At 45.7% G+C, this 15800-nt stretch overlaps 1 protein-coding gene across 2 annotated transcripts; it reads left to right on the top strand.

Annotated features, from left to right (window-relative positions):
* On the top strand, positions 1-15075 carry rasip1 (Ras interacting protein 1). 2 transcript variants are annotated; one of them, XM_036968754.2, is made up of 16 exons: positions 1-381; positions 1404-1534; positions 3633-4066; positions 4804-5064; positions 5186-5430; positions 5538-5711; positions 6119-6323; positions 7131-7429; positions 7645-7806; positions 8179-8219; positions 8893-9047; positions 9367-9479; positions 9592-9886; positions 10231-10394; positions 10849-10990; positions 13062-15075. In XM_036968754.2, exons 2-16 carry the CDS (start codon positions 1404-1406, stop codon positions 13238-13240), a joined length of 3000 nt encoding a protein of 999 aa, XP_036824649.1. In that variant the 5' UTR covers positions 1-381; the 3' UTR covers positions 13241-15075. The 2 variants fall into 2 exon arrangements, with proteins under 2 accessions (XP_036824649.1, XP_090081219.1); XM_090225093.1 differs by lacking the exons at positions 1-381; positions 1404-1534; positions 3633-4066 and adding an exon at positions 4272-4410.
* The last annotated feature ends 725 nt before the right edge of the window (positions 15076-15800 follow it).

Raw genomic sequence — 15800 nt, 5'->3', positions numbered from 1 at the left:
GATATAGGTGTTGTCCAGCATGAAGGAAGGAAATTCTGTCACTTAGAACAATGGGCCTGTTTCTCTATCTATAGACCCACAGAGGCAGAGAAAGAGAGAGAAGGAGCCCTTACCACCATTACCTAGAAGACAGACAGAAAACACAAAGAAAAAGAGAGAGAGTGGAGAAAAATATGTTCTGATTTAAAAAGAGACTATATTGATGAAGAGAACGTGTTCGAGAGAAAGAGAGATACCTGTGGCACAGATAGACATTTTGAAAATGGAGTTTTTGTCTTGGGGAAAAAGGAAAATACTAAGTTGTTTTTAACCATTTTGTTTTTTTCTGTTGAGAAGGACTAATAAAATACTTATACGAAGAGGGAACTGCAGTCTTTCTCGGTAAGTACTTTCAAAACGCTTTTATTGTAGAGGGCATATTGTGTTGCATTGGTTCATTACTTTTCCATGACATTTTTTAACATTTGCGCTGTCATCCATGATAAGCTAGAGATCCCAATGTTGATAATTTTCCACCGTAAAATGTTGCTGATATGTTCTTGCTGTTTCTTTTGCCACATTACATTATAGAAAGTAGAATACATTTAAAAAAATAGATTAGTTGGGTTCAAATTTGAACCGCTCTACTTTAATTTTTCAGTTTGACACATATCATTTTAGAAGGATTGAAGCTGCCCCTAAGCACAGATCTAGTATCAGTTTTCCCTCCCCAAACTCTACATTCGAGTGAAAACTTCAGACTGACCTTAGGTCAGTGTCTACGGGTGATTTCATTCTACTCCTAGTTGTAGGCTGAGGGACAGACATGTAGTTACCTTAAGAGTGGGGATTTCCCTTTCAACATGACAGCTGGATCTGAGGCCTGTACAACACACTTCCTGTTTGGATAAGGAGGAATGACACACATTCAATTTAGAGTACCTTTGTGACAAAGATGTCATTTACAGTGCTGTAACGTAAGAATTGGAGATGATTTGAGCCAAGTGTAACCTATCTACCATTTAAATTATTATAATAATTTTTGTAACAATGGGGGGGGCAACAATCACTTCCACAGCCAAATTGCTTTGGTGTGTAGCAATGAACAATTCTACAGGGATCCGGAGGATCTCAAACTATTCATGATGATGACCTTAAACTATTCATTATTTGACAATTTTAGGATTACATACTCCTAGTTGGGTTGTTTGGAGGAAAATGTCTTCTTCCCCCTGATAATTCAACCTTTGATTTATGTCCAAATATATCAAGGGCCTGTTTCAGGCCCACGTGAATAGAATGTAAAGCAGTAAAGTCCACACACATCTTAATTAATTAACTCAAAGATTATGAACATTTGATCTGTGTTCTTTGAGTTCTCACATTACACAATACCTTTATCTCTCTCTCTCGTTGGTTCTCAGATGGATCAGATGGAGGGGACTGACAGTCCTCGCTTCAGGAAGCTCCATTTCCCTGTGGGTCTGTGGATCAACTCTCCCAGGAAACACTTTGCCAAGCTGGGGGCCCGCTGGCCCAGCGCTGTCTCTGTCAAGTCAGTCTCTCTGCTACCTACAGTTGAAGTTGGAAGTTTACATACTCCTTAGCCAAATACATTTGAACTTAGATTTTCACAATTCCTGACATTTAATCCTAGTAACAATTCCCTGTCTTAGGTCAGTTAGGATCACCACTTTATATTAAGAATGTGAAATGTTAGAATAATAGTAGAGAGGATTATTTATTTCAGCTTTTATTTCTTTCATCACATTCCCAGTGGGTCAGAAGTTTACATACACTCAATTAGTATTTGGTAGCATTGCCTTTAATTTGTTAACTTGGGTCAAACGTTTCAGGTAGCCTTCCACAAGCTTCCCACAATAAATTGGGTGAATTTTGGCCCATTCCTCCTGACAGAGCTGGTGTAACTAACTTGTAGGCCTCCTTGCTCGCACACGCCTTTTCACTTCTGCCCACAAATTTTCTATGGGATTGCGATCAGGGCTTTGTGATGGCCACTCCAATACCTTGACTTTGTTGTCCTTTAGCCATTTTGCCACAACTTTGGAAATATGCTTAGGGTCATTGTCTATTTGGAAGACCCATTTGCGACCATGCTTTAACTTCCTGACTGATGTCTTGAGATGTTTCTTCAATATATCCACATAATTTTCCAGCCTCATAATGCCACCTATTTTATGAAGTGCACCAGTCTCTCCAGCAGCAAAGCACCCCCACAACATGATGCTGCCACCCCCATGCTTCATGATTGGGATGGTGTTCTTCGGCTTGCAAGCCTCCCTCTTTTTCCTCCAAACATAACAATGGTCATTATGGCCAAACTGTTCTATTTTTGTTTAATCAGACCAGAGGACATTTCTCCAAAAAGTACTATCTTTGTCCCCATGTGCAGTTGCAAACCGTAGTCTGGCTTTTTTTAATGGTGGTTTTGGAGCAGTGGCTTCTTCCTTGCTGAGCGGCCTTTCAGGTTATATAGCACTAATTGTACTGTGGATATAGATACTTTTGTACCTGTTTCCTCCAGCATCTTCACAAGGATCATTTGCTGTTGTTCTGGGATTGATTTGCACTTTTTGCACCAAAGTACGTTCATCTCTAGGAGACAGAATGCGTCTCCTTCCTGAGCGGTATGACGGCTGCGTGGTCCCATGGTGTTTATACTTGCGTTCTATTGTTTGTACAGATGAATGTGGTACCTTCAGGCGTTTGGAAATTGCTCCCAAGGATGAACTAGACTTGTGGAGGTCTACAATTTATTTTCTGAGGTCTTGGCTGATTTCTTTTGATTGTCCCATGATGTCAAGCAAAAAGGCATTGAGTTTGAAGGTAGACCTTGAAATAAATCCACAGGTACACCTCCAATTGACTCAAATGATGTCAGAAGAAGCTTCTAAAGCCATGACATCATTTTCTGGGCTTTTCCAAGCTGTTTAAAGGCACAGTCAACTTAGTCTATGTAAACTTCTGACCCACTGGAATTGTGATACAGTGAATTATAAGTGAAATAATCTGTCTGTAAACAATTGTTGGAAAAATGACTTGTCTCATGCACAAAGTAGATGTCCTAACCGACTTGCCAAAACTATAATTTGTTAAGAAGACATTTGTGGAGTGGTTGAAAACAAGTTTTAATGACTCCAACCTAAGTGTATGTAAACTTCAGACTTCAAATGTATGTACAGTACCTCAATGTCACTTAGTCCAATGTTGATTCTCAAATATTTTGTTCTAGTCCAGCACTAACACATCTGACTCAACTAATCACACATTATCCCAGGTCTCTTAAATCCATTGGTCTTTTCGGTCTGTCTGCCGGTCGGTCTGCTGACTCGCTGCTTTTTCAGTTTGTTCTGTATTCAGTTTGTTTACCCTTCAGTCCTCCTCACTATATCTCCAGCCACATTCAAGTTAAATGTCTGACATGTTTTTTGCATACAATAAATTAACCAAGACAACAGTTCGTTATGGACTAATTTGATTGTATGGTCATATGTTACATGTCATGCAGTGTTCCTTGAATCTTGTGACCGTTTTCTAGCAGTTAATATTGTCTATGTTCAGTTCTGTAAACCATAACTCACAGCTGACTTCCCCTCTCTTTCTTTCCCCCTCCTCTCCTTCTCCCTCACTAGGTCCACCACCAGCTCTGACGCAGCGTCCCTCCACGAGGCCCCATCTTCCCTCTCCATCTCCACCCCCTCCCTCGCTCCCCCATCCCCCTCTCCCTCTCCGGCCTTCCTCCGGCCCCGTCCCGCCGGGCCCCAGTCCCGCACCAAGCGTCTTTCCCACCTCTTCCTGAGGGGGCGCTCCAACAGTGACCGAGACAAGGCCATAGGGGAGAAGGAGAGGGAGGTGTGGGCCCACTGTGCTGCCCCTTCCTCCCACCACTACCTGCCCCCTGCCTCCTCCACAGCCCCAGGCCTCATCAAGATCTATGGGGATGCTCTGTCTAGTGGGGCTAACTACCGCTCTTTGCTGGCCACCGCCCACTCTACAGCCAAACAGCTCATCGCCCAGGTCATCACCCGCTATACGGAGAGAGAGAGGGAGGAGACTGACGATGCAGGTAAGAGGCAGAAAGAGAGAGAGAGGGAGGAGACGAACGATGCAGGTAAAAGGCAGAGAGAGAGAGGGAGGAGACGGACGATGCAGGTAAGAGGCAGAAAGAGAGAGAGAGGGAGGAGACGAACGATGCAGGTAAAAGGCAGAGAGAGAGAGGGAGGAGACGGACGATGCAGGTAAGAGGCAGAAAGAGAGAGAGGGAGGAGACGGACAATGCAGGTAAGAGGCAGAAAGAGAGAGAGGGAGGAGACGGACGATGCAGGTAAGAGGCAGAAAGAGAGAGAGGGAGGAGACGGACAATGCAGGTAAGAGGCAGAAAGAGAGAGAGGGAGGAGACGGACGATGCAGGTAAGAGGCAGAAAGAGAAAGAGAACAGATCGAGTACACTACAGGGATTCATGTAAGAGAGGCGTGAAAGTACAGATAAACATGGGATTAGATTATTGTATGATTACCACACAATAACTATTATAGCCAAAAGCTTTGGGACTTTAGCCTATGCCTGTCATGGCAAAAGGACAGAAAATGACGGTAACTGTAGAGAAAGGGCCAGTGGCTTCCTGGTTTTCATATTCCTTGTTGACACATTTCATTGCACCATGAAGTCAGGCACCTAGCCATAATTGTTCCAGTAAATAAACCACAGCTGTGAACACCTCAATTGAGCAATAATGTCCACTTTATGCAAGTCATATTCATAGGAAAAAAAATGTGCCTGGTCGCCCTGCCTCCCTCTCCTAGCCCTGCAGAAACACAGCCCGGAAGACTTCCTGTTGTGTGATGTCATTGGAAAGCCCATCCAGCAACCGGATGGAGCCTTCCAATGGGAGACAGAGTGTCGTAGGGGCGTGGCTGAATGGGAGTGCCCACTGCTATTGGTGGACATGTGGCGGCCCAAGGAGGGGTTTGAACGCCGCTTCGAGATCCAGAGACGGGACGACTACGAAAGAGAGGAGAGGGAGAAAGAGAAGGAGCGAGAGAGGGAAGGGGAGAACCACACAGGTAAAAGGACAATATAGAGTCTCTGGATGACCAGCTCTTACATCTGGGGTTTCCTACAGTCATCCAGTGAAAAGTGTAGTTTCTTTGTTTTTAATGATATGTCTGGTTGTCGTGGTAACAGGTGTACGTTGGAGGCGGAGCCGCATACAGTCGGGGGGCGGGGCTGAGGAGGGCGAGCGTGGTCATCGAGGACGGAACTCGGAACTCAGGAGGAGCATCAGCGACATGAACCTCAGCCTGAGGCGTCGCCAAGGAAACCACATCGGCAATGACCCCCGTCGCTCCGGAAACCACCCTAACAACAGTGCAGGTCTTCAGGACAGGAAGAACATTGTGAGCATGATAGCTCCATTGGAGCACGGAGAGGTGAGGATGCGTTTCAACACATATTGCAACATGATAGAAACAGGTCAACCCCACCTAATCTCAGCAGTGCAGCAGTCTGACCATAAAGACTCCTCCCTCTGTCTTAGATGATGAGGTCAAAGGTCAGAGACGAGGTGGAGCGGAGAAACAAAGCAGACAAAGCAGTGGAGGAGGAGAAAGACTACTCAGCCTGCGACCTGGAAGTGATGTCACAGAGCCTGATCCTCCCGCCCACGGACCGACCCTACTTCCTGTTGCTGCAGGGCTACGACCAGAGCAAGGTTAGACCTGCGCCTCCCAGATGATCATACACACACACCCTGAACATGACATCATACCTGCATTTCCCTAATCGCCACATACCATCACTGTTTCCAACCCTTCCCCAGCCTTTCCCATTCAACCCTGAGCACAAAACAGACTCACAGCAACACAATACCTTTGTAGACACACACAACCCCACTGTGTACATCACTCCATCTCTCACAGTGACCTCACACAGGTCTTCATTGTAGCAAACTGTGACACACTTCATACCTTATCTCCTGACCTCCGCACAACTTAAGATCTCCAAGATGTCCCCTTATCATAACCATGTCCTTCAGATGATAACAAACTCCCTTCTCTCTTTCTTTCTTTATTTCCTTCTTCCGTTCTCCTCTGTGTGTGTTTTCTGTGTTTTCTACAGGACTTTGTTTTGTACATCATGGCAGGGCACACACACGTTTTTGGGCGGAAGCCAACAATGAGGGAGAGAGAGAAGGACAGAGAAAGGGAGAGGAAGGGGAAGAGGCTTCTGAAGGTGGAAACGTTCCTCTCTGCTCCAGACATGCTGGCCAGGCACCTGTTGGTCAGGAGAGACTCAGCCGTACCCGACGCTCCCCCTGGGCAAGGTAGGCCTGGTCTACAAACAACCCTAGTCCTAAATCCTGGCCCTACCCCTGTGATGTTTGCAGACCTCAACAAACAGAAATGTGCCTGCAAAATAGGGAGCCTTTTCCATATGTGCTTACATCTATCCAAAGAAGTAACAATTCATATGTGCTGACATCTATCCAAAGAAGTAACAATTCATATGTGCTTACATCTATCCAAAGAAGTAACAATTCATATGTGCTGACATCTATCCAAAGAAGTAACAATTCATATGTGCTTACATCTATCCAAAGAAGTAACAATTCATATGTGCTTACATCTATCCAAAGAAGTAACAATTCATATGTGCTGACATCTATCCAAAGAAGTAACAATTCATATGTGCTTACATCTATCCAAAGAAGTAACAATTCATATGTGCTGACATCTATCCAAAGAAGTAACAATTCATATGTGCTGACATCTATCCAAAGAAGTAACAATTCATATGTGCTTACATCTATCCAAAGAAGTAACAATTCATGTGTGCTTACATCTATCCAAAGAAGTAACAATTCATGTGTGCTTACATCTATCCAAAGAAGTAACAATTCATATGTGCTTACATCTATCCAAAGAAGTAACAATTCCTTACTACACGTTGACACCTGATTTTACAGTATTTCCCTGTCCACAATCAACCTCTAGAGATCCTCCCACTAGACACTTCTTGATACCCCCTTATATATGGTTAGAAACCTGTCATACCTTTTTATAATCAGTTTATGAGCAGAACTTCAATTATAGTGTTACTAGTTAATCAACCATTTTCTCTCTCCCCCCAGCTCTGATGCGTCCCTTCAGAGGAGGAGTTGTCACACACAACGGAGAAGCTCTCTACCGGGAGGCGGTGCTTAAACCTGGGGACGTGATTGGCATAGGAGGTCATTTTCTCTTCCTGTATCGTGACCCCCGCGTGACCCCGGCCCCTCCGCTGGCATTGGCGCTGCCTTGGCAAGCGGATGTTCCCTCCACCTGCTGCCTCTCGGGATTGGTGGACAGACAGGAAGCGTTGAGGCAGTACCTGGGTTCCACTGAGGCTCTGCTGCGGTTCCAGCCCCGCCACGCTGACGCTCTGCTACAGGTGAGAGAAGAAAGAACCCTGTGTCTGTTAGTTACACCACTGTGTCTGCTACCTGTCTGCTACAGATTAGAGTAGAGAACTGTGTTATATAAGTTGGGGGGAGGTACCTGAAACTTAAAGTATCCATTGTTACCACATATATTACTTTCTTGGGTGATATGAGCTGAAACAAGACCATAAATTAAAGCCACTGTTTCTCACTCTTTCTCCATCAGGAGATAATCTCTAAGAACTCCTCTCCAGACTCAGAGGGCGGGCCTTTAGCCCCAGCCTTTCTCCTGTCAATCATGATTGACCATGCCTCCAAACACCTGGATCCCGCCCTCACGCCTCAGTTGCTGCTGAAAGCAGCCAATCAGATCAAAGGGATCGTTTGGGTGAGTTCATTTGAAAAACTGTCTAGGATCATCTCAGTTGTAATAACGCTAACTAGCCATAGCTCAGTCAAGACTGACACAGAAAGATACACACCAGATAAAATAGGATTGTAAAGGGCTATAAAGCCAGCACCGGACTGACACGTCTTTCTCTGAAACTGTGAACAGGGATTCATTCAGACAGACAGATGCCTGTCACTGTAGATGAACAGAACTGGGGATAAGCTGATGTCACTTCCTTCTGGAAACTGTGTTGTAATTGTCCTGGTGGCCTGTCCAGACTTTGTAATCCCCCCTTCTCCACCTCTGCCACTAAGCCGAGACGTGTCTCTCCTCTCATGTCCTCTCTTCCCTCTCCAACTCTTTTTACAGGATAACATTAAGGAATTCGGGGATAAGCATCCCACGCAAAAGTAAGATCATTGCTGCTCAACGTCATATTTCAGCTGTTTCCTGTGTTTGGAACTTCCCTTAGGGCTGTATTAGGGGGAATCAAGAGAAGTGATTGTCCAGCTTGTGTCTCTGTAAATAATGTGATGAACATGCAGATACTATTTAGCATTATGCAAGGATTCATGATTAAAATATGTGACGTTTACACAAAGTATAAACTGTATATGATACTGATAAACTAATACTGTACACAAATATCTATTAATATTAATGTTTATTTAGCAGATGTTATCCCAAGTGAATAGCAGTTAACAGATGAAATCAGATGTAGTGGGACCCTGGGTCACACTTTATTTGGATAGTCTGGATTGTCCTTCTGTAGATGCTCTACATATGGTCATATTATCAACAAACTATCTGTTGATAAGTAACTGCATGCTAAGGTTAGGGTTAAGTTTAGAACAAGGGCTAGGATAAGGGTTAAATTGAGGGTTAGGTTAGGGTTAGTAGACAGTTTGTTGAAATGTTGTTACTGTAGAGCATCTGCAGATGGACTATGCAAATAAAGTGTTACTGAACCCAGTCACTGCATGCTCATTAAAATAGATCAAGGACTTGCTGTAACTCCTTGAGATAGATAGTGACAACAACTTCTATAACACTGTGTGTTCTGTTCTGGTCTGGTCTGTCCAGTTCCACAGAGCAGGAGGTTGAACTGAGTGCGCCCAGTGCTCAGAAGCTGTCCTCTGACCTTCGACCTCTGATGTTCTGGATGTCCAATGCCACAGAGCTCCTCAACTTCTTCCAGGTCAAAGCTGAGGCCATGGAGAGAGACTGGGAGTTTGAGGGTGAGACACCTGTGTCATAAGAGTCCGTTTCCTCTTGATCAATGCAGATCACCATCGATCATCTGCCAAAAAAGCTTCTTTCTACAATAAAAGCATTTTGTAATATCAACCTTTTCACTCTTTTTGACATCACATGGCTGTTGTGTCTCCCTGTCTTCCTCTTCCTGTGTGACATTCCAGCTATCATCATTTAGCCCCACAGTAGTCAAAACAAGAGTTAGTTGTGTCATTGAGAAGTGAAATATATTTTGGATTGTTCTGCAATAACAGTAGTTATATGACAGTAGTTAGAAGTTAATGCATATATATTTACCCTCAGCTCCTGGTGACCCGGTGTTGTCAGCTGACCTGGACACCTGCTCCGAGGCCCTGGCGCAGCTTGATGACGTGATAATGCACACCTTCCAGCAGTGCGTGTACCACCTCACAAAGGTGAGGGAGGTTGAGTTACCTCACACTCAAGACACAATCAAGTTACCGTACATAATTATATCCCGATCAACACATGAATTCATCTCTCTCTCTGTCACTCGGTCTCTGTCAGACGCTGTACTCCCTCTTGCCAGCTCTCCTGGACAACAACCCTTTCTCCAGCCTGGAGAAAGAGAAAGAGAGAGATGAGGGTAGGGAGATGGATGGGCATGAGGGTGGTGGGGGGGCGGGAGAGGGGGAAGACGTGTCCTCCCTCCCCCCTACGGTGGCTGGGCTGGTGGAGGTGTACCGCTGCTCCCTGATGCTGTCCCGGGAGGCCTGCCTCTCCCCCCCACTCACCTCCCAAACCTTCGGCTACCTCTTCTTCTTCACCAACACCTCCCTGCTCAACACACTGCTGGAGAGAGGTGAGAGGGCAGGGGTAATACTGGGGTCCAAGGTCAGGGGTTGGTCTGAGGAAGCTGCAGTCATGAGCTAAGTGGGTTCCACATTACACATGCAGAAATTGCTTTCCGCTACACAAGCCATTGTTTGTGCACGAACCATTTAGTGTAGAGGTCGTAAGGGGATGAGCGCTACCAAGCACAGCGAGACAGAGAATCTGGGTGCGGCTCTGAAATAACTTGAACTTTCCAACCCTGGTTCAGATGTGCACTAACACACACACACACACACTCCCTCTATTTCTGTCGCTTCTTCCTCTTCTCTCTCTCTTTCTGTCTCCTCCACCCTCTCTCCCTCCCTCTCTCAGATGGTCTGTTCTCCTGGTCTAGAGCGGTCCAGATCCGTACAAACCTGGACCTGGTTCTGGACTGGCTGCAGGGCGCAGGACTTGGAGATATCGCCTCTGAGTTCCTGAAGAAGCTGTCCGTCACAGTCAATTTCCTGTGCGTCCCTAAGACCCGCCTCATCCAGGTATAAATAATGCTGGTTTAGCCAGTTAACAATCAGTCGATTTAGCAAGATAATGACCCAAAACAAAACATTCTGGATAAAGAATCATGTTTTGGTCTCATTGTTTTTGTTGTTGTGTTGTTCTTCCTCTAAACCTATTTGACTTATCACACATCCACCCCTAGCCCCTACCTCTAGACACTTCCTGATGCCTTCTCCTAAGGCTGATTGGATCAGATAGGTATAAACTGTATGATAACCGCTCTAGGAAGCTAGATAGACAAGCTTTTCCATTCATTTGTTCACACCCATTTAGTTATTTTCAGATATAAGGGGTCATCTAGAGGTGACAAGGGGCTAGGGGTAGATTTTAGATTTGGCATCCCATCTGTTGTAGACATTGCTGATATCGTCCACTTTTCCTTCTTCTCTGTTTTGTTGCTCATTGGTTGTTCTCTTGTCTCTCCTCCGCCAGTCATCCTGGGCCAGCCTACAGGAGGACCATGCCTTGCTAAGCCCCACCCAGCTGCACCATCTGCTGACCCATTACAAGCTGGGACCGGCCAGAGCCCCACCGACCTCCTGGGCCCCTCCCCCTGGGACGGAGCTCAGTGGAGGTAAGACACGAGAGGGGAGGAGTTGGGAGTCCTGGAGGGTCATTATGTAGGAGCTAATGCTGCATTCATAACCAAGTGTGAAGGTAGTATTTACCATATACGACTGGGAATAAATCCATGTGAACACTCCTCCAACTAGTAATTACTAGTGGGAAACTCGTCTATCATCCCTAAGCTCCGACTTCTCCCACATGCTGATCTCTGACATCACCTACTAAGGAATAGACTTCGATAACAGCATTTTCGGTAGATAAATGTAACAACAAAAAATGTATTATAAATAGCAATCTATTAATATGGTTTTTGAACACTATAATGTGTTTCCAAGCATGATGGCTCTAATTTTAGATTATGGTTAGAAGCCTCTTGGCTAGACCCTAGACCCACTCCAATTTGCATACCGCCCCAACAGATCCACAGATGATGCAGTCTCTATTGCACTCAACACTGCCCTTTCCCACCTGGACAAAAGGAACACCTATGTGAGAATGCTATTCGTTGACTACAGTTCAGCGTTCAACACCATAGTGCCCTCAAAGCTCATCAACAAGCTAAGAACCCTGGGACTGAACCCCTCCCTCTGCAACTAGATCCTAGACTTCCGGACGGGCCACCCCCAGGTGGTAAGGGTAGGTAACAACACATCCGCAACGCTGATCCTCAACACAGGGGCCCCTCAGGGGGACGTGCTCAGCCCCCTCCTCTACTCCCTGTTCACTCATGACTGCACTACCAGGCACGACTTCAACACCATCATTACATTTGCCGATGACACAACAGTGGTATTCCTGATCACCAACAACGACGAGACAGCCTATAGGGAGGAAGTCAGAGACCTGGCCGTGTGGTGCCAGGACAACAACCTCTCCCTCAACGTGATCAAGACAAATGAGATGATTGTGGACTACAGGAAAAAGAGGACCGAACACGCCCGCATTCTCATCGACGGGGCTGCAGTGGAGCAGGTTGAGAGCTTCAAGTTCCTTGGTGTCCACATCACCAACAAACTAAGATGATCCAAGCACACCAAGACAGTTGTGAAGAGGGCACGACAAAACCTATTCCCCCTCAGGAGACTGAAAAGATTTGGCATGGGATCCTCAAAAAGGTTCTACAGCTACACCATCAACAGCACTGGTTGCATCACTTCCTGGTATGGCAACTGCTCGGCCTCCGACCGCAAGGCACTACAGAGGGTAGTGCGAACGGCCCAGTACATCACTGGGGCCAAGCTTCCTGCCATCCAGGACCTCTATACCAGGCGGTGTCAGAGGAAGGCCCTACAAATTGTCAAAGACTCCAGCCACCCTAGTGCTACCACACGGCAAGCGGTACCAGAGCGCCAAGTCTAGGTCCAAGAGGCTTCTAAACAGCTTCTACCCCCAAGCCATAAGACTCCTGAACATCTAATCAAATGGCTACCCAGACTATTTGCATTGCCCCCCCCCCCCCCCTCTCCACACCACTGCCACTCTGTTGTCATCTATGCATAGTCACTTTAATAACTCTACCTACATGTACATACTACCTCGACTAACCGGTGCCCCCGCACATTGACTCTGTACCGGCACCTCCCTTTATATGTTGTTATTTTTATACTGCTGCTCTTTAATTACTTGTTACTTTTATCTCTTATTCTTATCCATATTTTTTTGAAACTGCACTGTTGGTTAAGGACTCGTAAGTAAGCATTTCACTGTAAGGTCTACCTGTTGTATTTGGCGCATGTGACTCAAATTTGATTTGATTTGGTTGATGAAGCTTGTTGGCCATTAGCCAATCGGCGTTTCTCAATGAGTTTAAAGCATGTGAATGCATCTAACTGGTATTTACGACTTCACAACTTCCAACTTGGTTATGAACACAACATTAGATACAACTGCAAACTTGAGATAAGTAGAATGTTCATGTAAATTATGCATTTATGTCAATTAAAAAATGTTTGTGATCTCAAGTCAGGATTCAGCCCTTAGACATTCCGAACATTGTAAGTACACATGTATAGAAGGGGTATGATTTCTTCCTAAGAATCTCAGACCACTACATTTCTATTCATGCTTTTCTGTCCAAGACATCTTCGAAAGTTTCCTGGACCACCCCCCTCTCATCCTGCCAAATGAGACACCTCAGCTAGACCTCTCCCAGCCAATCCCCAGCCCTGAGCTACAAAAGGAAGTGACACGCCTGCGCAACTTCCTGTGGGGACTCGACCAGGATGAGCTGCCAGCCAATCAGAGGACCAGGCTGTGAGCGCTGGAAAGTTAATCTCTGGGTAGAAGCTACCCTTAGGCACAGTTCTAGGATCAGTTCACCATCCGCCTTAACCATGAAGGGGGAAAGACACAAAACTGACCCTTGATCAGTATCTAGGGGCAATCTCATCCATCTCAGGCAACTTTGATATTAACACTATATTGAACCCCCTGTCGTAAGGCAGATGCAATGGATAGGAATGGCAACTGGTGTGAGGAATGGCAACTGGTGTGAGGAATGGCAACTGGTGTGAGGAATGGCAACTGGTGTGAGGAATGGCAACTGGTGTGAGGAATGACAACTGGTGTGAGGAATGGCAACTGGTGTGAGGAATGGCAACTGGTGTGAGGAATGGCAACTGGTGTGAGGAATGGCAACTGGTGTGAGGAATGGCAACTGGTGTGAGGAATGGCAACTGGTGTGAGGAATGACAACTGGTGTGAGGAATGACAACTGGTGTGAGGAATGGCAACTGGTGTGAGGAATGGCAACTGGTGTGAGGAATGACAACTGGTGTGAGGAATGGCAACTGGTGTGAGGAATGACAACTGGTGTGAGGAATGGCAACTGGTGTGAGGAATGGCAACTGGTGTGAGGAATGGCAACTGGTGTGAGGAATGGCAACTGGTGTGAGGAATGGCAACTGGTGTGAGGAATGACAACTGGTGTGAGGAATGGCAACTGGTGTGAGGAATGGCAACTGGTGTGAGGAATGGCAACTGGTGTGAGGAATAACAACTGGTGTGAGGAATGACAACTGGTGTGAGGCATGACAACTGGTGTGAGGAATGACAACTGGTGTGAGGAATGGCAACTGGTGTGAGGAATGGCAACTGGTGTGAGGAATGACAACTGGTGTGAGGAATGGCAACTGGTGTGAGGAATGGCAACTGGTGTGAGGAATGGCAACTGGTGTGAGGAATGGCAACTGGTGTGAGGAATGGCAACTGGTGTGAGGAATGACAACTGGTGTGAGGAATGGAAACTGGTGTGAGGAATGGCAACTGGTGTGAGGAATGGCAACTGGTGTGAGGAATGGCAACTGGTGTGAGGAATGGAAACTGGTGTGAGGAATGGCAACTGGTGTGAGGAATGGCAACTGGTGTGAGGAATGGCAACTGGTGTGAGGAATGGCAACTGGTGTGAGGAATGACAACTGGTGTGAGGAATGACAACTGGTGTGAGGAATGACAACTGGTGTGAGGAATGACAACTGGTGTGAGGAATGGCAACTGGTGTGAGGAATGACAACTGGTGTGAGGAATGGCAACTGGTGTGAGGAATGACAACTGGTGTGAGGAATGGCAACTGGTGTGAGGAATGACAACTGGTGTGAGGAATGGCAACTGGTGTGAGGAATGACAACTGGTGTGAGGAATGACAATTGGTGTGAGGAATGACAACTGGTGTGAGGAATGACAACTGGTGTGAGGAATGGCAACTGTCAAAAGAAAGTCATAACACAATTTAATAGTTATCTAACTGTAAGACAATACAACTCTTCTTTTACCGTTCTCTAAACACTCTTTATTTTGTAACTCATTGCCTGAAATGCAGTGGTTGCCTGAAAAAGAAAAGTCCTGCAAAGTGAAGCATAAATTATGGTATGACTATGTTATTATGTAAAAGATATCCCTGTAGGTCAGCTTTATACTGGATGGATGGATGCTCACAGATATTCTCATATAAAGAATATAGTAAATGTGTATTGTCACAGAACATTAGATTGTATACCAAAGTAAACACTAACACTATGAAAGAAACTGTTTTATCATGTGTATTTTATTTCTAACTGACTGCCCTCATATTATAAACAAAATGTTGGTACCCTATGATCTGTCCATAGTGTTTCTTTTGTTATGGCTGTTTTGTCCTTGTTTGTTTTTTTACTTTGATTGTACCACACAACTCAACAGCTAGACAGGGTTTGGAAAGGTGAATGTCCCGACTCATTTTGTACCCGGGGTGCCAGAATGAAAGGACCACAAGGTGGCGACGCAGCACTCAGTCAACCCCTGGAATGATGACTCAACAGTTACTAGACTAGGGAATTAGCGGGGGTCCCTGTCAATCAACCCGATTTCCGAAATATCATATTTCCTATGTGATTAATAGGTTATTCCAACATAGACATAACATACGCACGATGGTGCTTCCGTGGCTTAGGAAGCAGATGACGACCACACTCGATGATGCCTGGCTGTGCCAAGGTGAACTGTCTGAGGGGTCAGAGAGAATGACTCCAATGCAGTGGGTAAGAATTTTCATTTCCTCTCTGTGCGGTGATGACACACGCTGAACTGGCTGTGTGCAGTCTAATCAGTGTGTTTCTTTATTTCATTAATGCGCCATATCCGATAGTTGGTCTCATAAAATGGCCAGTAGCTCGTTTAAGTGAAATTAGTGCGCGGTTTTCGTGGACGGGCAGCAGACGAGTGATGTCAGAGCGTGTGGTGTGAGTAACATCTGCTTGTGTGACGGCTTGCGAGCGTCTCATAAACCGTGTTACTGTAACTAACCTAACGGTTTGTTGTCACTCAGTAGACTCATGCCGAAT

Source organism: Oncorhynchus mykiss, chromosome 3, assembly GCF_057628025.1.
Source record: "Oncorhynchus mykiss isolate SJ-2025 chromosome 3, ASM5762802v1, whole genome shotgun sequence".
NCBI classification, from domain to species: Eukaryota; Metazoa; Chordata; class Actinopteri; order Salmoniformes; family Salmonidae; genus Oncorhynchus; species Oncorhynchus mykiss.
Note: the sequence above shows the minus strand (reverse complement) of the source record. Positions and strands in the feature narration are given on the sequence as shown.